The sequence below is a fragment of the Centrocercus urophasianus genome, unplaced genomic scaffold, assembly GCF_019232065.1.
Source record: "Centrocercus urophasianus isolate 14NV4802_14NV808 unplaced genomic scaffold, USGS_Curo_1.0 seq_24, whole genome shotgun sequence".
Taxonomy (NCBI): domain Eukaryota; kingdom Metazoa; phylum Chordata; class Aves; order Galliformes; family Phasianidae; genus Centrocercus; species Centrocercus urophasianus.
This window is the reverse complement of record NW_024884800.1, coordinates 5,864,964-5,887,449: the sequence shown is the minus strand read 5'-3', so window position 1 is coordinate 5,887,449 and position 22,486 is coordinate 5,864,964. Positions and strand designations below refer to the sequence as shown.

At 37.6% G+C, this 22,486-nt stretch overlaps 1 protein-coding gene and 1 long non-coding RNA gene across 10 annotated transcripts in view; one reads left to right on the top strand and one right to left on the bottom strand.

Moving 5' to 3' along the window:
* Positions 1-5,680, bottom strand: part of LOC122163530 — a 48,021-nt gene extending 42,341 nt beyond the window's left edge. The window contains exon 1 of one of the 2 annotated variants that reach the window (XR_006169964.1): positions 5,599-5,680. This is a non-coding gene — a long non-coding RNA (uncharacterized LOC122163530). The remainder of the gene's footprint in view (positions 1-5,598) is intronic. The other variant, XR_006169965.1, reaches the window with a different exon arrangement.
* Positions 5,681-5,736: 56 nt separating this feature from the next.
* DIAPH2 (diaphanous related formin 2) overlaps positions 5,737-22,486 on the top strand; it is a 148,413-nt gene continuing 131,663 nt past the window's right edge. For 4 of the 8 annotated variants that reach the window (XM_042825413.1, XM_042825416.1, XM_042825411.1 and 1 more), the window contains exons 1-3: positions 5,738-6,044; positions 19,450-19,482; positions 21,730-21,906. In XM_042825413.1, the coding sequence (XP_042681347.1) occupies positions 5,925-6,044; positions 19,450-19,482; positions 21,730-21,906 (330 nt within the window). In that variant the 5' untranslated portion in view covers positions 5,738-5,924. Of the gene's footprint in view, positions 6,045-19,449; positions 19,483-21,729; positions 21,907-22,486 lie in introns of all 8 variants that reach the window. The other 4 variants (XM_042825412.1, XM_042825417.1, XM_042825419.1 and 1 more) reach the window with 2 other exon arrangements.

Genomic DNA, 22,486 nt, shown 5'->3' with positions numbered 1-22,486 from the left:
GTAAAGTAATTGGTCAGGAAAAAGCAAAGATTATTTCCTCTATTTCAGCCAAGTGTACAGCTGCTAACTATTGACAATTCTTGATCCACTAATCAGACAGGATAGCAAGCTTCTTATTATGCTAGCTCATTTTAATTAGGAAAATATTTGCACAAAAGTGTAAGCATTGGAGAGATTTGAGTGGTCATTTATTTTTTACAGTTGGTATTAGAGTAAGGAATTCTAACAAGCAGTTGACAGTCATCTCTTTTATTTTTTTAAAGATAAATATTATGTACTGATGATGTAATATAGCAGATATTATAGCAAGAGATACTGAAATAACAGGCAAGAAAGAAAAAAAAATTGAAGACAGCTGTTATAGGGGAAATTAACTTCATAGCTTCAATAAAATAGTAGTCATGTTACGTATCTCTTTATTTACAAGTATGGTCTCATAGCACACATCCCACCACTGAAAGAACTGCAACAAACAACAAAAAAGCTATTTTCAAAAGTGCTATAAAATTACTTAGTGATAGTTCCAGGTAATAGCATTTATTCAGTACCTGCCCCTTAACAGCTGCCCTTTGTAGTAATGAGATTCATGAACATTCAAAAAAGCTGATTACTAAACAACCAAGGATACAGTGCTGTAAATTTCCAGCCTTACTATTGATTATATCCCAGAATGACTGCATGAGGAAGTTGTTTACTTAAAGTCCATTACAAGCATAAGCTTACCACAGTGGAATGATGTAATATGACAGAAAGTACAGCAATGATAACAATCACACGATTCTAGGCTACAGCAAATGAGCACAAGCATAGCAGCTGTTAATGCAAAAACAAAAGAAGAAAAACTGTTTACATTTACAAGACCTCAGGTATACAAAGACCTCCAACGAGATACCCTTCCCTCCACTTCCAACCCTTAAATGAGGTCTGGGGAAGGGTGGATCATGGCTCCCCAGCCCTTCCAGTCACTACGGTTCATTGCTTGCACCTGAGCTCCCCTGGGTTGGCCTTGCCTTCCTACCAGGTGCTCAATCACTGTTTCAAGCCATGACTTAGCATTTCCACTACACACAGCAGATACTGAAAACATGGCTTACCAGATCATCAAGCTAGGAAGTAAAAAATGAAAATAAAAAATGTTGGTATCTGTTCATGCAAAGAACAAGACAGCTAGCCAATAAAGTTCCACTGATATGCAGAAGAATTATCTGCCAGAGTCCTGACTCATAAGCAGCCTCTTGGCTGTGTTTAGCAGCAGAGGAATGTTTAGTTGATTAGTCCTCTATAACAATAAACAAGAACTATTGAAAAATGTGGAAACTACTGTTGAGGATGTCAGGGAGTGTGACATAATTGATGTAAAGCCTGAGACCCCCAGTTAACCAAATGATGAAGTACACAATTTAAAATAATGGCTCTGTTGTAAAAAGCACTAGGATTTGTTCTCAATTATGTCATCATCATCCTTATCTGAACATTCATACGGTTAAAATATTTTTAACTTTAGTCTCTTCAACCATAAACAAGTGTCTGTGTGACTACATAAGCTGATCTAGTGACTCATCGCACTGAAAAACTGATCTCACAAAAGCTACACAGAAAATAGGTGCTGTACTCTGAAACCTACATTTTGCAGAGTTGTTTTTCTTTCGTAAAGGAAATCTGTATGAAAGGACATTTTGTAAAAAAGAAAACAAAATAAATAATTAAAAAAAAAAAAAAAAAAAGAAGAAACCCTAAAAGATATACTCCAAAGGAAGCACTGTAAAAGTTCCTACAGCATACTCTGCTGTTGTGTTATTTAGGTGTGCCTCAATACAAAGGATCACATGAACTCATTCTGGTCAGTTCAGAGTTCAAGCAGTGTGACATCATTATTCTCTGTAACAGAGTGACTAATTTTTTTTTCCCGATAAGACAAAGGCAACATTGGATAAGTGCTGGGTACAAGGATGCATAACCTTCCTCAGACTGAACGTGTTCACAGATGATAGTTGTTTAGCCAGGCACTAAACAGAAATAAGCACATTTTTCTTTTGCCATAGAAAAAAAATCCAAGAAGCATTGTTTTTTATATACAGTGTCTGTAAAATTCAGAGAAGCTGAGCTGATCCAATATCTGTATATGCACAATATAAGGAAAACTATTTCTAATGCATAAGCAACTTCAATCCACACTCAAGACATGCACTGTCAGACATACTCACACCTGCCTAAATGTCCCTCAAGTCCCAACAAAGAAACGAGATCATTAAATTATCCCCTGAAGAAAGACTGGAAAACTACCAATAGCTTTCTCATTCTTCTTCTGAGAAAAGGACTCATAGACTTCATAGAAAAGGACTGTTTCATAGTAGGTTCAAATAATGACACACTTTCCTTTGATTGTGAAAGGGTGTAGCAGTCAGATCAGAACAGAATTTGAATCTACTAAGCTAACTCATTATTTTCCCTACTCTTACAAACTCATTGTCAAAAATACTACCGCCAATTTCTCAGTAAGCTCTAGGTACAGATTCTTATCTGTAGATATTACCTTTTTGCTCCCCCCCCCCCCCCCTTTTTTTTTTTTAATAAGGATAATATTTACCTTTTTTTTTTTTTTTTTTTAAGTCATTCTGTGAAGTCGTTCTGTGCAATTTTTTCATATGTGTATTGTTTCCAGAAAACAATAAAAAACAGTAATAGGGCATGAATACAATTTCCACCCCTCTTTTTCTTAAAACCTAAAAGAAAATAATCACCTGGAGAAGAGAATCTTTGTTATGGTCTAGAATTGTAGGATAAATATTCAAAATACAGAAAATGAGAAAAGTAGAATTCACCTAATTCAGTTAACTGCTTCAAAAAGGGAAAAATGCTTCTGATTAAATACAACAACAGCAGCAAAAACAAACATAAGCAAAGAACAAAAAACCCACAACACTTTAGGAAGCACAAACCTAAAAAATGGATTTTTGTTTTTGGTATTTTTGGTAAGCCTAGCCTGGAGCAAATCACTAAAGGCTTGATTCAAAACAGTATTCTGCTGTTTTCTAATTTACCTAAGTTACTTTAATGAATAAAATATGTTGACATACGTTGACTCTGTACCTTTAATGTATAAATGTCATATCAATACCTCATCTAGCTCCAGTGCTTTAGGCTTTAAATTAGAGCTAGACATAAGTAAAGGTCAACTATAAGTCTTCTGTGAAAGAAGAGATCATTACATTGTTAACATATTAAACATAATTTTTTTTAAACAATAGGTAGGAAGCTGTTAGCTTCCCCTTCCTATAAATAGCTACAGACAAAACTTGTAAGCTTATTCAAAATACAAAAATATAAAGCCTAATCAGTGGACTGTTTTGCAGCTGTGTCATGGCTACAAAAAAAAAATGTAACTGTAGAATCTTCTTGAAACAGCTGTGAAGATGCCTAATTTGTAATCCTTATTCACTTATGTAAATGTTCATAATTAGCTGTTTTAATTAACATTTGTGACACTATTCATGATAGCAACATAAAACATTGCTGTTTTAATGGTCAATTAAGATGAGAGATAAGATAATCCAGGAGGGCAGATGAGACAACCTGAAGACAGTCTACAGCATTACACTAGTGGAACGATTCTGGTATGTTAACTGTAGAGTGGTTGTGCTCATGATGTAGAATTTTTTGGATGAAAAGATAGGATATGCATCCCTGAGTAATTTAGCAGTGTTTTCTTTCTGTGGTTAAGTCAAATACTGTATATATTCTCTTGTTGTAGTATGTAGAATAATTCCTGTATAAAGAAAAATTAAAAAATCCTCCCTCCTACAACCACCCAGTTACATGGTTAGGACAAATATTTCAAGTTTGTTAATTTACTTCTTCAATACTAGAAACCTAAAGAACAGAATATTTCTCAAGGATTGAAACCTGAGTAGCTGGTTTAGTCATAAGTTGACTTCAGTTGTCTTAGAATTACTTCTCAGAAGCCTATGCTTTCACTGACAGATGAAAATTCTGTCACTGGATTTATAAAATCTCATATATCTTTTTTTTTTTTTTTTTTTTTTTTTTTTTTTCCACCAGATATTTTTGGAGTACATAGCTTCTGGAAACTCGCATAGATGTATTTTTTTTTAATATGTTTGTAGGGAGGATGTTAGAAAGTTTTTAGATTGCTGTATTAGCCAGTCATCTTGAAAAGCCTATTTTGTTCAAATTCAGATATAAAACAGTACATGTTTGAGGGACATTCCTATCAGCCTATGATCATTTTATTGTAAGCTAACTGTCTGACTCACTTGTTGCAGTTAAGTGTTTGACTGAGATTACATTAGAAACCAAGAGGAGAAATACAGCTACATAGCAGGAAACTTCTGCAGCTACACATTCTTACTGTTGTAAAATGAATTTTGCTAGATGTAGAGATATAAAATTTCTTAGATATGAAGCCAAGTTAAGAACATTTTGTACAACTTTTTTCACCCTCAGGCCATACCTAAGTTGCTCTCAGAGGTGGGCCAAAACACCACAGTGCAAACTGGTTGCCAAAATAATCCGAGGTTTGTTTGGTTGCCTTAAGTAGTTGTGGTTTTTTCCTTTTCTGGGGGAGGGGATGGGGTTGGGGAAGTGAGGGACTCTTTAATTTTAATTTCCTAATTGAGATAGTTGCATAGTATCACCTCACTTTTTGCTTAAAGTTGCCTGCAGAATTTATATGCTCGTAAATTGTTGGTTCGCGTGTAGAATACTGTTTTTTCATTCTCAAATCTGGGTGAGGGTTGGGGTGGAGTAGAAATAGGAATACTAACATTTTTAAGTATAGCTAAAAAATTGTTATTATTCCAAGAAATGCCAGATTGTTCCACAAATCTCAGGCATGCTTTAACCATGTGTGTCAGTACAGGTGTATGGAGACAGAGATGGGAGAAATCTACTGTACAGATCTTACTTGCACATTGAACATAAAAAGGTTTGCTGTGGAAGATGTGCAAAGCTCTCTAGGGAACTCTAGAGGGAACATCCTCTATACGATAATAAAATGATAGGTTTGTACATAAATCTGGACTCCAAAGATTTTTGGGTTGCCCTTGTCCTCTTACAACAGACTGTGTCTGTTTCTATGGCTGTTTTCCTGGTAACTTAAACATACATTCAGCTATGCCAACACAAAAAGCCTGTTCTTCTCTCATTTGTATAACAATTATATTGATATACAGGGACATGCATGAGGTCCAGCCAAAGAAATTTAGTTTTCTACGTAAACTTCAGGCAGTTTATTTTGATATTATGAACCACAAACATAAACAGAAAACTCAGACTTTGAGGACTGGACTTCCCAAAGGTGAGGGGTAAAAAAGGCTTTCATTTGTGGTAACTCAATTTTAGCCAACATGCCACAGTTACCCTGTGCACCCAATATACTCCTAAAACAAAACGCAAAGGAACATACTTCAGAAAAACCCCGTGGGTAGCACTGATATTCCACACATGAAATGCAGACCTTTCCTGCTCCCAGCATTTTGAGGAAAAAAACTAAGCCAAGCGCCTTCACAATGAACCCATCCTACTTGCTGGCTCTGTACTACCTAGCCCTGTACCAATCAGCCTGTTATTCACTCTTACATCTTTCCAACTGGAGTTCCTGGTCCCAAAGCTGCACCCCTACTACGCCATTTCCTGGCAAAGCCTCACTGCCCTTTCCGGCCGCCCGCCCTCAGCTCATGCGCACTACGTAAGCGCATGCGCAATAGCGGTCGTCTGTCCGCGCGCATGCCTAGATATGCTCAGCGTCTTAGGCGGTTGATTGGGAGTAGGCGTCTCGAGTACCTCCAGGAACTGCTTTAGCCGCCATGGGGAGACGCCCCGTTGTGGGTGCCGACTCTATGGGACCGTGAGGATACAGTCCTGACGAAAAAGGGGCCTTGTGCCGAGCCGGAGCCGCCGGAAGGATGGAAGATCAGGCAGCTCCGGGCTCTGGGGGCGGCGACGAGCCCCCGGGCCCTAGCAAGATGAACGCGAAACGGAGCGGGCGCTCCTCGGAAGAGGAGACCCGGAATAAGACGAAGTTGGTGAGTGAGCGTGGGGGTGGGGGAAGCCGGGGATGGAGGGGCAGGCGGTCGGACCGGGGGGGCTGCTGGATTCTTTTTTTAGGAAGGGTTTAATAATAATCTGTGATGGTTTTTGGGTACCCCGGTGGTAACGGGAGAAAACGTGCGGGGGGTGCGCGGTGCTGGGAGGTGCCGGCTGGAAGGAGGGGCGCGGCGCAGCGCCGGGCCGCGCGGCTGCGGCACCTGTTGCTGTAACCCGGGCCGAGCGGCTCGGCGCTGTGTGCGTGCGCTGTGCCGTGCGGGAAGCCGCGATGCGAGCGGTGTGCTTCACGAGTGAGCTCCCGAGTTAGTGCGAAAATAGCGTATAGCGTTACGTGCGTGTCAGGGAGATAAGGAGGCGTGTGTGTGAAGATGCTGGAGTTTTTCTGGTTTCTTTGTAAGGAACAGGTAAACTTTTGATTGCACCAGCCCTCCTTGGACCAGTACTGTTTATAAATCAAAGCTGCTTTTTGGTCTTAAGCACTGTATTTCTTATGAACATGCATAGGTACATTTCAAAGCCACCAGTCCCGTATCTCAAATTATAAATGGAGGAGAAGCAAGAGAAATTAATTATATCAGTGTTTACTTTGCTTACTTCAGTTACTTATATTTGGTTTAACTTTGAGTGAATTCGTTTTACCCTTATCTTCAGACTGCCTTTCCAGACAAGCACTGGAGGCGTTAATTAAAACCAGACTGAGACTTCACATTGATTAGAGCATTAATTATAAAGTTTTGGTATAACTTGTGCGAGCCTTTTCACAGGTGAAACTAAGTTAATATTTATTTGCTCCCACCTTGGATTCCTCTCATTAAGAGTAATGCAAAGGAGCCTTGGGCTGATCAGCTGGAAACCCATTTTTCTTGAAACCCATTAACTTGAAATGCACATGGGGAAGATGTTTATATGGGGCATCACAAATGCACTGAAAGTGACAATCGCTTAAAAGGAAGACAAAACGCTGAATAACTTGAACTTTGCTTATATTGAAGGCAACCATGTATATATTAACTCAGCATAAACAAATACTGTGGTTTATTTTGTTTTCTGGTGCTATTGGAAACAAACTCTCACTTCCGTGCACAGGATACATAGTATCAAAGTTTTTATGCTTAAAGTAACTAGCAAAGCTGCTTGTAGATGTTTCCGAGGGAAGAGATTTTAAAAAGTAGTTTTGTTTGTAGTTTTTGGATGCAGGAGACTCCTTTAATTTGAGGCAAAAAACTTGGACAGAAATCTTCCATTGCAGAGGAAAGGGCTTTGTCCTAATTGAAATCCAAAATTTTATAAACTTGTGTGAGATGAGCTCAAAATTGGATTGAGCAGGCCAGCTATTTCTATTGCATGCTCTCATCAGTTACTCTAGAGTCAGTAGGGTTGAATTTTTTGCTACTCTTAATGGGAGAAATATATCCCACTAGTACTTCAGTTTGTATGCAGACATGCTTTTGGTTTTTGAGGAGATAATTACACGCTAGCAACAACGTGAATGTGAATGGTGGTACCTTGCTTGAAGTCAGGGCAGATCTGTCTTTCAGAAGGTCAAGTGACTTGCTTCTGGTGATATAATTGGGTGGATGTATTGACTGGGTGAGGAGATGTCTTATTTAGGACATGATGTATGCAAACTCTGGATAAAGCTGTAATGAAGTGGGGTGTACCTTTGAGAAAGGATAAGGATGGAATTAAAGTGTATTTGAAGTTGAGGCAATGTGAGCAGACAGATTTATTACTTAATGGTAATGGTGACTGTTTGTAAGGGCAGAACAAGACATACCAGGAAAGGCATCATTCATTATACAGAAGAATAATCTTCTATAAATTTTGCATTTTTAAACATTGAATAAGGAACTAATTCTGCTGAGGCTAGCAATTTCTTTTGGCTATTCGAGAGCTACCTTGCATGTACTTATCTTTACTGTGCAAATAAGACGGATAGTTGAGACTTCTAAGAAAATCCATGCTGCTTGTACAAGTATGAAATTGTCACTGAGTTTGTAAATGAAACATAAATTGTGGTATGGAAATTTCCTTGGTTCATAGCTTATAATTTACAAATGTTCAATAGAGTTAGATAGATGAATCCACCTGTAGGTTGTTGGCTAGTGTTTGGAACTGTATGATGTACTTTGAGAGGTATGCCTCTTTTCAATAATCGCAAATATAAAGTGGCATACTGAAAGGGGCTTTGTGGGACAGGGTATGTAGCTACATATAACACCAGATTTATTTTCAGTGTCTGGCATCAGGCCTTTGGAAGAAGGATGAAGGGGAATGATTTTTATGTGGAATGTCTTAAAGTTCAACAAGGCCAGGTATAAATTTTTGCATGCGTGGGTTGGAGCACAAATACAGACTGAGTGGAGAATGGATTGAGATTAGCTCTGAGGAGAAAGGTTTGGGGATGAAAAGCTCAGTGTCAGCCAGCAGCAGTGTGTGCTTGCAGCCTGGAAATCCAACTGTATCTTGGGGGTGGCTGTATTAAAGGAAACATGGGCAGCAAGTTGAGGCAGGTAACTCTTATTCCTCTACTAGAGGCCACAAGGATGCTCAGAGAGCTGGAGCACTTCTTCTGTGGAGGCAAGTGGAGAGAGTGGAGGTTGTTCAGCCCCAGAGAAGGCTCTGGGGAGAACTTTCAGTATTTGAAGAAGACTTGCAGGAAAGCTAGGGACCCTTTATCAGGGTATTGATAGGAGAAGGGCTAATGTCTTCAACTGAAATAGGAATGGTTCAGGTTTGACATTGGGAAGAAATTGTTTACTCAGAGGGTGGTGAGGCACTGACACAGGCTGCCCAGAGAAGCTGTGGATCCATGGAACTGTTCAAGGCCAGGTTCAGTGGGGCTTTGGGTATAACCAGGTCTAGTGAGAGCTGACCCTGCCTATGGCGGGGGATTAGAAATAGGTGATCATTAAAGTCCCTTCCATCCCAAACAGTTCTATGATACAGTTTTCTGTAAGACAGCTAAGTTGATATTCTCACGTACAATCAAAGTTGAGCTGCATTAGAACTTTTTTTTTTCTGATTTGGGTTATTTTGAGAGTCATGTAAGTCTAATATGACCTTTTGAACTTGACAGAACTGCGGAGTGACAATTTAGCTCCATATTTTGTACTAGTAGTGTGTGTGAATGGGAGTAATTTCTATGAAAAGTTTATAATCCAGGCAACACTGGAAGGGCTCTGATTTAATCTTTTTTCATATCATTTTGTGCTAATGCAAGGACTAGAGGTGGGAATGAGTGCCTAGTGTTTCTGCCACGATTTTTGTTTATAATGGAATGGGCAGGAAAAAATGAAATTGTTTTAATAAACAATCATCTGATCTCATGCCAGCCCTGAGCATGGGCTAGCATGAGACAACAGCGAACAGCTACATATTTAGCTTGGTTTGGCAACAGGCTTGTTTTGCCTATATAGCAGGCATACTCTTAAATTAGTGGAAACAGACTAAATTAAGTTGTCAGAGAAATTGCTGAGACTTCTGGGTTTTAGTCCTTAACTTGGATATTGTTTGCTGTGTCTAACACTAAAGTAAGTATGTACTAACACTAAAAGAATTATTTAGGTTTTTTTTGGCTGCGTAGGAAACAGGTGCATGCTCAAAAGTGTTGGGTCTGTTTGAATGTGGTTGTCATTGTGTAGCTGAACCCAAATATTTCTCAAGTCTTTTCAAGACTTTTCAAACCTTTCACATGAGGAGCTGAAGCCAGGCTTTTTACAAAAGTTCATATGATGAGAATGGGAGGCAGTGGAAAAGTGAAACAGGAGCAATTCTGACTGGGAATTAGAGGAAAAAGTGATTTGAAAGGTGATTAAGCTTTGGAACTGGTTGATCAGAGGTACTGTGTATCTTAGTCATTGGAAAGGTTTGAGACCTGGAAACGTGGACAAAGCTTTTAGCAGCCTGGTTTGTGTTTTGTGTTGACTCAGCTTTTTGAGCAGGAATTAGGGTGAGACACCTGAGATATTTTCAGATGTCTGTGATGACATGAATCAGTGCTTAAAAAGACGTTGTTAGAACAGGATATGTGGTGCTTCCTGACTGTTTGAATGCTGCCTAGCTAGAAGTTCACATGGTCAAAATTTTTTGTCTGAGTCAAGGTTTTGTAGTATATCCTGTTGATTTTCTATTAGCATAAAAGAGAAGTATTTCTGTGCATGTAGTGGCTAGTGCCACGCTGAAAGCATGCTTCATTACTCCAAGTTAATTTCATCTTTGTGAGGTTACATCAGTGATAAAAATAACTTAGCAACAATTTTAGTTTTCACAAAGGGCAGTGATATGAGTATGGCACTGTCTTTAAAAGTAGATTGAGACAGAGCTTGTAAAATGGGGTAAAAAATGTTAGGGGTAGGAGAGAGATTACTTAGTTGGAATGCAAGTAAATGCGGTGATGTGGATTTGATGATTCATCCCACAAGGAGCAACTCATACTTGAGTTTAAAAACGGAAATAGTTTAAAATGCTTCAGTATGAAGCATAAACACTCTGAGCTCTCAGAAATCAATCAAAAACTGAAAATCCAATACTCTGACTAATGTGCCATCAACTAATGTCCAACAGTGGAATAAGGGCTTTTGTCAGTTAGCTTATATACAGAAGTAAACTGACTGTGCTTGCCTGATAGGTTTCTCAACTATGCTGCTCCACCCATGTTTGGGCAGGAATGCTTTAAGTGAACTGTCAATAGTCTTGAGCACTCAGTGTTTTACAGAACCTACATCTCATGACCTTGTTTAACTCAGGCTGTTGGGTCTCACGCTTCTGTGAAGAGAGAATATGTTCTTTACAGATGACTCCTTTAGATGTTTGTATTCTGTGTACATAAGCTATGAGTCAGATTAAGCAGATTTTGGCAAATGAATAAAATGCGTTGTTTGAGATTGCAGTGTGTCTCAGTAAAATCAGTGAATGCCTCAAAGGATTCTTGCTTCACACAACTGAAATTAAGGTGCAACCATTACTGAAGGGTGGTATTGATGTCTTAAGAAAACTCATTTATTGCAGGAAAGGATACTGATTTGGCAGTAATTCTAATGTGGTGGAGCGGGGCATAGCGCTGACTAGCTTTAGCTTTTAATGTGTGAGTTGATATTGACACTGTTTAAATGAGGTGATAGAGTGATAAGACTATCTGCTTGTGGTAATTGAACTTCCTGAACTACTACTTGTAAGACAAAACTGTAGAGATATTCTGGATGATACAGGAAGCTTTGCAAACAAAGCAGATTCCACAGAGGCAATGTGGAAGAGATTTACAGAGAACTGGCAGTATGCATATCAAATAGGAGAGGTGTTTTCTAGGCTTTAGAGGAGAAACTTTTGTTTGTATATTACAAACAACCTGTAAAACATTAATGATTGTTGATGACTCAGGAGAATGAAAAGATTATACTTAATTAATTATCTTGTGGGCTACAAGGGGTCTTCATGTTTGTTTTTTTTTTAATCAATTTCAATTCTTTAGAAGTAGACAGAAATGTCTAATACAATTCCTGTGATTCTTTAATTGCTACCCATACCTAGGGACACAATAGAAGATGTCTGTTGCTGCTGAAGCTACTGTTCATTTCAGTTGGTTGTTCATCAGTTTACTTGTTTAATTTTAAAATCACAAGAAATTAGGAAATTACTAAAATGCATTTTTTTGCATAGTTTTTACAACGTGTGCATCCTGGTTATTCTTCTATCATTTAATAACTTTATTTTGGAGGAAATAAGCTCACCATTACAACTTCCCTAAATATTACCTGCTCTCCCATTATGAGAAGATTAACAGTTGGAAGTCTTTCCTTGTTGTTTGTGTAGCATTTATGAAGTTGCAGGTAGACAAAGCTAATTTGGACCAACTTCAAATTACATGTTATTTTTTGTATCAAACTGAAATTTTCCTTATGAATGAAATAGTTGGTTTTTTTTTTGTTTTTTTTTTGTTTTTTTTCTGATGGTATTGATGGAGAGACCATCCCTAGAGCTCCTGCTCTCATTTATAACTTTCTAATAGTTAATAAAGTTCTCACTAAACTCACTAAAGTGAGTTTTTAAAGTAAGTTTGTAAAGCTTTGCAGTGGAAAATCCATTATATGGAGGAAAAGGGTGACAAAGAAATGCTGAAGCAGTTGCTTATTTTTTTGGTAAATGTCCTGAATTGAATATGTAGCCAATGTTTGTGGTTTTAAATATATGCTTACTGCTAGGCTTAAAATGTGTAAGGTGGACTTAAAAATAGTTCTTAAAAGACAGAGAAGAGTAGGCTGTCAGCTTTTCTTAGGCAGCAGTGTTGGCCTAGTCTGCATGCCCACCTCAATGCTTTGATGAGTTTTGTGTGGCAGTAGGACTAATGAGATCAAGAAACAGTACAAAAAAAATCTCATTTATTTTCTTTCTTCTTTGATTGTTTACTAGAACTCTTAAGTTCGTTTGTTTCCACTATTATATATGATTGTGACTGCTTGTCAGCCATCTAATAATAACTGTTTAATTCAGCATGGGTTGAAAGCAGAGTATTAAATGCACACAAGCAGATCTGAAATGAATTTACAATTGCAATTAAATGATGTTATAACACACATCTTGATGTAATCCACAGACTCATGTGATTTGTATGAAAGGAGAAATACCTTGAAAGCTTATTTCGTGAACAAGCAAGCCCACCTGGAAAACGTAGGATTTGATAGAGCCCAAGAAGTGTTGGGCCCAACTGGGTGTGGTAACGTTTGGCATTATGGTGCAGTGCATGCTTAAATATTACCACACCTTTCCTGTTACATGAAACAGAGGTGTTCCTAATACTTACTAATACTCAAATGTTCTTTTTGTGTAAACGAGGCACTTTTTTTTGGCTTCAGATGATTTTGCACGAGAGTGAGAGAACAGAAAGTTCGGGGTAATGCTTATTACAAATGGCATCCTTCCTTGTAAGATTCACTCCTTGGTCCTTTCATCAAAGCTCAGTGATTGCAGACAAGATGGTGTTGGAGAAAGTAGTAGGTGTCCTGAGTCTGTGTCTTTCAGAACAGTAAAGTGTGCTTGAACTTGTTCTGAAGATGTAAACTGTAAGGGTAGAATCTCACTAGCTAATTTAAATAAATAAATAAAAATGAAAGGAATCCTGCCTTCTGTTCCTCAGGGTGATTTATTATTATTTTTTTTTTCTTCAACAATTATACTTCTACTCCTGTCCTGATTGCAGTGGAAATGTAAAGTTGTCTCTCTACAACAACAAAAAACAACCTAGTATCATACTTAATTCCCCTTTTTATATGAGAATAAATGTGAGAGGACTTAGCAAAGGGGAACTATCAAAGCAGTGTTCTCTCTTAGTATAAGACAAATTTCTAAATAAAATTACTAAGTTTGAAACAGTAGAGAATTAGTACCGCAAAATGCGAACACTTGGGGCTGTAGGACTGGAGGCATACAAGCAATGGAGCAGCAGTTGTAGTTTTGTTATGTAGGCCAGTGGAGTTGCAATAAATGTGCAGGTGGATATAGATTGAGCCTTGAAGGCTCATTCTTTCCTGTTTCTTTCTTCAGGGTTTAGCTAGTTAATTGCTAATCACTTTGTCCTATGTGGGATTGCACTTACAAACCACATCATAATGAATATTTAGGCATAAAAATGAGAAGAAATAACTGGAGACCTTAAATATTCCTAGTGATGCCTCTTGATGACACCTCTGTGCCACAGCTTGTTGGTTACACAGTTACAACCGTGTACATTTTGGGGATGATTGTGAAAGAGAAAAATAAGTACTTTGGTCAGGAGAAATGTTAGTTGTAGAGTCTTTCAGTTAGCAGTATGGCAAGAGCTGATCACAGAATCACCCGGGTTGGAAGGGACCTCAAGGATCATGTAGTTCCAACCCCCCTGCCTAGCAGGGCCACCAAACACACACATTTAGATCAGATTGCCCAGGACCCCGTCCAACCTGGCCTTAAACACATCCAAGGACGGGGCATCCACAACCTCCCTGGGCAACCCGTTCCAGGGCCTAACCACTCTCCTTGTAAAGAACTTCCCCCTAACATCCATCCTAAATCTTCCCTCCTTCAACTTGGATCCATTTCCCCTAGTCCTGCTGTTGTCAGCCCTTTTGAAGAGTTTACTCCCCTCGTGGGTGTAGGTTCCCTTCAGGTATTGATAGGCTGCAATGAGGTCACCCCGCAGCCTTCTCTTCTCCAGGCTGAACAAGCCCAACTCCCTCAGCCTGTCCTCATAGGGGAGGTGCTCCAGCCCCCTGATCATCTTAGTCGCTTATTAGAATATTGACATTCAAAGATGTTTGTAGTTTTTGTTCCTCACAAAGCTATGTTCATGAGGAAAAAAAGCGAGCACTAATACAATGTGAGGTTCACTAGATACGTATAGTTACCTGTATAATATAGTTTTCTGCTTTTGTTACATTTTGGTTCTTCAGATTGTGCCATGATTTACTTTCATTCTGTAGAATTTAAGTAACTTCTAAAATAACTGTGGCTTCATAATAGATCTGTGCTGGAATATTTGCATTCGATTATGTGTGAGGAGATGAAAATTTGACAGATATTAATAGTTCAGACAGTTACATGTAGCGTTCCAGTTGTTAGAATAGGTAAGTATTTGCGTAAGAAAGAGCATATTGAACTGCAATGGTTGTCAGCAGTGTAAATGCAGAAAATAATCAAATCCTATTTCTTAATGTACTTGAATTGCAGAGCTAGGCGTATGTATTGATGCCACATGTATTTAGTTTTTGGGCCACATATCCAAATACCAATGCGTTTATAGTAGACCTAAATAACTTCATGTTCAAGTCTAATAATTTTGATACTGCATACTCGAATGGTTTTTTTTTTTTTTGAAGAACAATGTTTATGGGGAAAAAAAGGAACTGAGGTAGTTGAGTGTCAGTTACATTTCATGTTTTCCTTGATAAGAGAGCTTACTTCATAAGCTACAATTCCTAAGCTTCATTTACTATAAACTTGGTACGTTAGAAGTGCATTCAAATAATTTCAAAAATCCTTTCAGATGCATATACAACTTTCTGTACCTATTTTGTGCTTGGTGGAATTCCAGACATAATTTATTAGAGAGTTGTCTGTTATTGTGCTGGTATTGTGCAGGATACCTTGTCAGTATCAGCATATTCTTTTTGTTGCACCTAGATTTAGGTTTGGAAGAAAATTTCTTTTTTTTTTTTTTTTTTTTCCCCCCCTGTAAGAGCAGGCTGAAATCACTCAATCAGTCACTGAATCAGCTTCTGGGACTGCATTACAAGTGAATGCAGTGTAGCACTAAAGGTACCAGTGTGGTAGATGGATTGTTTGAATGCTGATGGACTGGCAGAGCATTTGTTGATTTTGGTTTTTTTTATTTTTTTTTTCTGCTGGCAGTGCCTGTCAGTACCATATTAGGCCCTGCATCTCTGCTAGCTACTTATTTTTCAAAAATACAACTGTTTGACTTCTGAACTCTATTTTTTTTTTTTTTTAGGCTTAGGGAATGTTTTTTAAAAAAAGCTGAGTTATTGTGAGGCACATTTGAAGTAACATTCTGGAACACTTGTTTTGATCTAGTTTTTCCAAAATAATTCTTGACTTCTTAAGTGCAAACTTGATCTCAGTTTGATGCTTGCATATGAGCTATTGTTTAAGCTTTTTCATTACAGTGTAACAAAGATATTTTGCTAGATAGCAATACTTGATTTGCATCAAATTGGCTCTACGTATTCCTTTCTTTTTCTGGCCTATTCTGTGTGCAAGAAGCTGTTCTGTACAGATATGTTATGGAGCATATTAGACTGTGTAAAAGGTATCATAAAGCTAATGAGTTTGGCCAATTCAATGTAGCAAAAATAAGTTGCCACCTTATATCTATTTTTAAGAACTGGGGATAATTTTTTTTTATTGTGAGGTTGAACTTCACTCTTACTGAAGAGTTTTTACCCTTTTCAATGCATGCAGCTCTTTTAACTACAACTATGTGCTTTGAACCTTGGATTGATCCTTTGTGGAATGATTTTTCTTTTAAGATAAGCAGTGCGTGGTAAACTTTAAAAATGAGAGTTCTTTTTAAGTCACTGAGCTACTGTGCTTTGGTTTGAGAAAATTCTCTAATTCTTACGTGCAAGTCTGTGTTGTTCATTCCTGTATGCTTGTTTTCCAATTGGCAGTGCCCAAAAGTATAGCCTAGTAAAAGTGGTGGGCTTGGTTTGTATGTACTACGTGTCTTGCAGAGATGGTTTGATTTTTTTTTAGCTGAAGGTGCTTATAGCTCTGAAACACCTCTAGCTCTTGTAGGTAGAACAGATAGTAAAGTGAATGTCATAGTTTACTTGAAATTTCCTTTGTTACTATTTGAGGAGAGGGCTAAACAGGTAAAAAAATAAAAAATAGCTGTTTGGAGGGAATTTAATTAACAGTAGAGCAGAAGACATGTAGTAAGTTGTGAAAGTTGACAGTGCCCATGCAGTGAAGGATTCAATGAAATATTGGGAAGTTTCTTAAAAATGAAGCATTTTCATTTTGGTAAACTCTAAGAAGGGGAGGGTATGCATATTTATTTTTATTATTTACAAGTTAAATAAACTACCAAAATACTGCAGAACCCAATCAGCAAATCAAAGCCTTCAAAGGAACTACTAGCAGTATTTGATCCTTTCATGAAAAGTTGTTGGTGAAGTCACTTTTTTCCCCCCACTAATAATACACTTGATATAATACAAAAAACCTGGACAAATGCTGTAGCAATGAAGTTTGGCTTTTCCTCAAAGAATAGAAATTGTAGATCCAGAAATACCAGTGCGTGTGGACTACAGTGCAACTTATTAATCACAGCAGCTGCTTAAACTGAAATTACAGCTGTTGTGATATACACAAGGGCTTTCTCCTCCTTTTGCCGTTCTTTCCTGTTTATAGCAGCTTCCTGGGCAAGTTCTTTGTCCTATGGGCAAGAAGGAAATGAAGCAGGATGTGAATAGAGAGGAATTACATTGTACATAGTAATGAGGAAGCCAGTAGCATCACTTTACTTTGATACAGTTGGGAATTCTTGTTAAAAAGGAGCAGGAATTCAGGATTCCAGGTGCTTGTAACGGACCGTGAGGAATGCGAAGTGTTGTTAAAGGAGGAAGTAAGCAAGAACAGTTGTATTATCATAATGCTGTAATGTTTTATGTGCTTAAATTACCCATGAACAGTTACATACTATTAATTTTTTGTGAAACAATAGTTTTTAAATGTTAACTGATGGCTTTACTGCTTATCTCAAATTTATTCAGGAATTAGCTTGAATCTCAGAGCAGTGTAAATTAACCTTAATGGAGTTGGGAAGCCTATCTTATGTGCCCAGGCTTTTTCTGAAGTTCAACTATGAATGCATAGGTTAGGAATTAAAAAGGTCAGAGTTAAATAGTAATCAGTTTACAGATGGGAACTTCATCAAAGTGTAATGCTGTACTTCCACCTCTGTTATTTGGGAATGGTTCTACTGTGTTGTAAATAAATTGGACAGTGGAAGTGCAACTGTTCATGAAAGAGAGTGTCCTTTGTTGAGGACCAGTGTACAATATGATTACTATGCCTCAGTTTTCTCTTCCCTCCTATTTGAGAGCAATGCTGAGGCAGTCAGTGCTCCAGCTCAATGTTTTTAGCTTTCTACCCCTCTGCTGATATTAGTCACAAAGCTTGGTGACCCTCTGACTTTCACATGGAAGTTGTCTGTCTTCTTTTCTTGGTATTGCTCACTTCTGAATGGTCCATCTCCTCTTGGATGTGGGAATAAAGTACAGTAATTGATGTCTTCAGCAAGCTTGGAAAGGATTAATCTCCTTTTGTCTTGTAGTGCTGTAGCTGTTTTATAGGTGGCTGAAAGAATAATGCTGGAGGACTGACTGTGAAAACTGTGATACCTTAAACTTCCTCTTGGGCAGGAAAACTTTTGGTTTCTGTTTTTACATGAGATCAAAAGCAGTACATAAAAGACAGTGTGATTTCACTATTAGTGTAAGAGACTGTCAATCTGAGTGTCAGTGCGAATCTGCAGGCACAACTGCTTTGCCTCTGCCTCCAGCTAGGATCACTTTCACCTGTTAAATGTGGTGCTTATCTTGAGTAGCTACAGGCAGCTCTGTACCTTCTGTACTGTAAGGAGTTTGGAGAAGTGAGCTGGAGATGTCTAAGGGGAAAAAGGGTGTGAGGTATCTTGCTTTCATATTCAGTATTTTGCCCAGAGGATTTTGAGTGACAGATGCAATATAAAGGTAGAGATTATCCTGCTGGAAGTTCTGGGAGAGATTGACAGTGCTAAAATGAAAGGTGGAAAAAGGTATTTTTGGTAGAAGTGACAGCTGAAACATACCCTGAGTTCCAGAACTTATTGCTTACATAGCTGTCTCTGAAATCATGGTTGGGTATTTTTCCTCTTGATCTTCTTGCTGAATAATCTTCATTTTAGAAAGTCTGATCAGACTAAGGGCATCTTAGTTTTAATTTCAATATTGGAGTATTTTACTCCTGACTCATACTAAATTTACACCTTGATAATATGTAAGAGGTGTAGCTGGAAGGAGCATGTTGAGATGCAGTTAGAAAGGTAGGAGATTTACGTTACCGTCTGGAGTAGTAAGAGAAAAATATTCTAGCTGTGTGTCCAGAATCTGACTGGGAAGGAGTGTTGTTTTTTTTTTTTTTTTTTTGTTGTTGTTTTTTTTTTGTTTTTGTTTTTTGTTTTTTTTTAAGCGCTCCAGTTGCTGCTGTGTTTTGATAAGTGACCAAGACAGTTTCTATAACACACCAGTGTTTTAGCTTTGACTAATTAGCGCTTTTACAGTGTCAAGGATCTTTTTCTTGTTTCTTACAACTTCTCAGGCAGTAAGCTGGGGATGGGTGGGAGGCTGAGAGGGGACGCAGCCAGGACAGCTGACCTGCGCTCATCAAGGAAACATTCCATGCTGTGTTATATCATACTCAGCCATAAGACTGGTTGGGAGTTTTGCCGAAGTAGCAGTTGTTTAGAGTCTATCTGGGCATTGGTCTGAATGTGGTGAGTTGCATCTTCTGTATCCAGTTGGGGTTTTATTTTATTTTTGTTTGTTTTCCTTCACTCACTAAACTGTCTTTAAGTGAACTCATGAATTTTGTTTTACTTTTGGCCTTGTAACACTGATTCTGTTGGGGTGTATGGGTGAAATGAGTGGGCCTTGCATGCCAGCCAGCGTCAATCCACTGGTGAGAATACATCTGAATGTTTATTTTTCATCAAAGTTTTTAAGAGTGAACCTGTTGTTCCTCCTTCCTACGTTTTTAATGTTAAAGTACATGAAATATAGACTTCTTTATTCTAAAACAGTAGGTAATTTTTTTTTCTTTTATTTGTGTGTGTTTTTGTTTTGATAGAATATCCAAATAAAAACTTTGGCAGATGATGTGGTAAGGTCTTTGGAACGTCTTAATTTGCAATGATAACTCACACTGCATGCTGTCTTACTCCAAATGTTGTGGACAATATGACACGTTCTTATAAGGATATAAAGCATTACATTTTAGAAAATTGAGTTACTGTACTTCAGTGCCTTCATTTGTAACAACTTGAGAAGCTTCTTCAATTATTTCTCAAATTGGTATCATTGAGCATATTCAAAATATTTTGCTAATACTATGGATGTGTTGAAACTGTTGGTGTTATTTCCTTTGGCCTTCTTTTCAGTGGTAGAGATCTACAGCGGTTCTTCAAAATTAGCCAAATGATCCAGATGGAATTACTTAGGCTAATGAAAATGCACTGCATTTCAAGCACCCACTTTGTATTTAGAAGTATTAAGTTGGTAATTTTGAATACTTCCATATGCTTGATATTATTTCATTATTTTGAAATAGACTGTAGTAAAATTACCAACCTATGCTTTCTCTATCCGGAAGTTAAGCCATGCTGGCCATTCAGTTATATTTAGCCATATTACTTGTCTGTGAGATTCTTTTGTCTTTGAAGTGGTCTTACGTTGCAGTGCAGTTAAACAAATTTGTTTTTAATGAAACATCACATTACAATGAAAGTGATCTTAAGTAACTTTTTGACTGCTGAAAGGGCACTTATTAAAGAGGAAGACGAATACAACTGCATTTGATGTCAGTTGGTTAATTTGGGTCCTGTCATTCCAGCATTATGTAATATCTTGTGGCATTTTCAGTAGATATGCCCTAATTTCAATTATAAGAGAAAAGTGTGTTTAGTGTATATTTTTTGTCTTTTTAAAGGCTGTTATAATATCCTTTTAAGTAACGTGTTTCTGTCCACAAATTTAAGACTTATTAGAGGGAGGGAGGAGAAAAAAATCCACAAACAAACATAACTCCCTAAGAATTCGGTAGGCTGGCAGCTTATCTAGGGATACTCACTGTTCACGAATTTGAAATAAAGAAGACATCTGAAATCTCAAAATGAAACATACAGAAAAACAAACAAACAAAAACCTCAAACAAGCAGAAACAACAAAAAACTACCGCAGTACAATGAAAGAGGAAAAAATAAACAATTACTGTAGCTTGTATTCCAAAGTACTTAAAATTCTCCACTACAATTTAGACTAATCTAAAATTAATCCAGATTTCCTCCAAATTAAATACTCCTTTGAATTTGTTGTGTCTACAGATATTCTGTAATTTCAGACAACATAAATTTTGTTTTATATGTCTTGATAGATATTGTGGTAAATGCTATGAACAATACTGGTAACTCTACTTAAGCTGCTGTTACATGAAAGCACGTCTTAATAGGCTGTTCCATGCCTAGAACAAATATGCTAGTATTTGTTGATGGAAACAATTAATTTACCAAATCTTATGTAGAGCTAACATTCCCAGTGTATATGTATGTATGTTCATGCATATATATTGACCTATCTACTTAGCTTCTGTCTATTACAGCAGTTTTACTGAAATAATTTCTAACTCTTTATCCATCTCTGTTTAGAGTAGAGATAGATTTTAAATAATACAGTGACAATTGGCCCTGTAAGGAAGGTGTACTTTTCGGTTGTTTCCAATATTAACAAATTAACTGGATAAGCATGCTTAATAAAAATAAACAAGGGAAGGGGGTTGGGTGTGTGGTATATAACAAGTCAGCCTTAACCAGTGTCATTCTGTGGTACGCTTTTACTAATGTCTCTCACACGTATTTAACTGTGAATGGCTGCTTCTACGTGAGTAATCTGTTACATTGCTTTTGAAAATTGCCTATTAGTTTCAGGAATCTGTGCTCAAAAGCACTTCAAGGAATTGTGAAATAGCATTAATTCCTCTTCAAAGTTTATCTTACATCCGCAGGATTGTTTTTATCAGTCTGAACTTGTGAATGCTTTCTTTCCAGCACTAGCTTTTTCAATTGTCCTCTAAAGCTGTAGAGCTCTAGAGGTGAGGTAACACTGGATGTACCTTTGTGGTTCCATATTTTCTTCTCAGGATAATTAGGGAGTAAAAGATCAAGATTTTGAAATTTGACACAGGTAGTATACTTTTGAAACTGTGAGTAATAGTCATACGCCTTTTGCTCAAGTTGTTTGAGTTTTACCTCTGCTGCTGAAATTATTAAAAAATGTGTGTATTACTACCATGCCATAAGCATCTCTGCTTTTTATCTATTGATCTCTGCTTATTTTCAAATGGATATCTTTGCAGCGTGACAGAATAACGAGCTTCAGGAAATCAACAGTGCGAAAAGAGAAACCGTTAATTCAGCACCATGTTGACACACAACCTACTATTAGTGAAATTCCACTCGCCCAGGCGCTTCTGGATGAACGGTGCATGAACTTATCTGAAAAGGAGGTTATGGATCTCTTTGAAAAGATGATGGTAAGGTCTTTTATGAGTGTGTGTTTGAGTTTATTACGTACTAGTAACTTCAAAATGTTGATTTGGAAGTACTGGCGCATAAACAATTGAGTGACTTAGAATGCCCATGTAATTTAAACATAAAGAATACCAGCAACTTTTTTAGAGGAAGCAAAAGAAAAAGGCAGAAATAAAATTAAAAAACAAGCTACTGCTATTGGTTGTTCATTAAGATAACTGATAGTTATCCTAATTGCAGTTGTTAGACATTATTGTTGAGAGCTGGTTTTTAATAAACTGATTATTAAGTAGAAACACATGCTTAGGGGGAGATTTATGTTAGGTATTATGAACAAGTTCTTTACTCTGAGGAGTAAAAAAGGAGTGAGGCACTGGTATAGGCTGTCCAGAAAAGTGGATGTCCTGTCCCTGGAGGTGTTAAAGGCTGGGCTGGATGGGCATGGGCAGTCTGATCTGGGAGGATAGAACCAGTCCATGGCAGGGTTAAGAAATGCATGGACTTTTAGATCTCTGAAAGCCTAAGCTATTCTTTGAGACTATCTATGATTTATGCAAATTTTATTTATCTAGTAGGATGCTG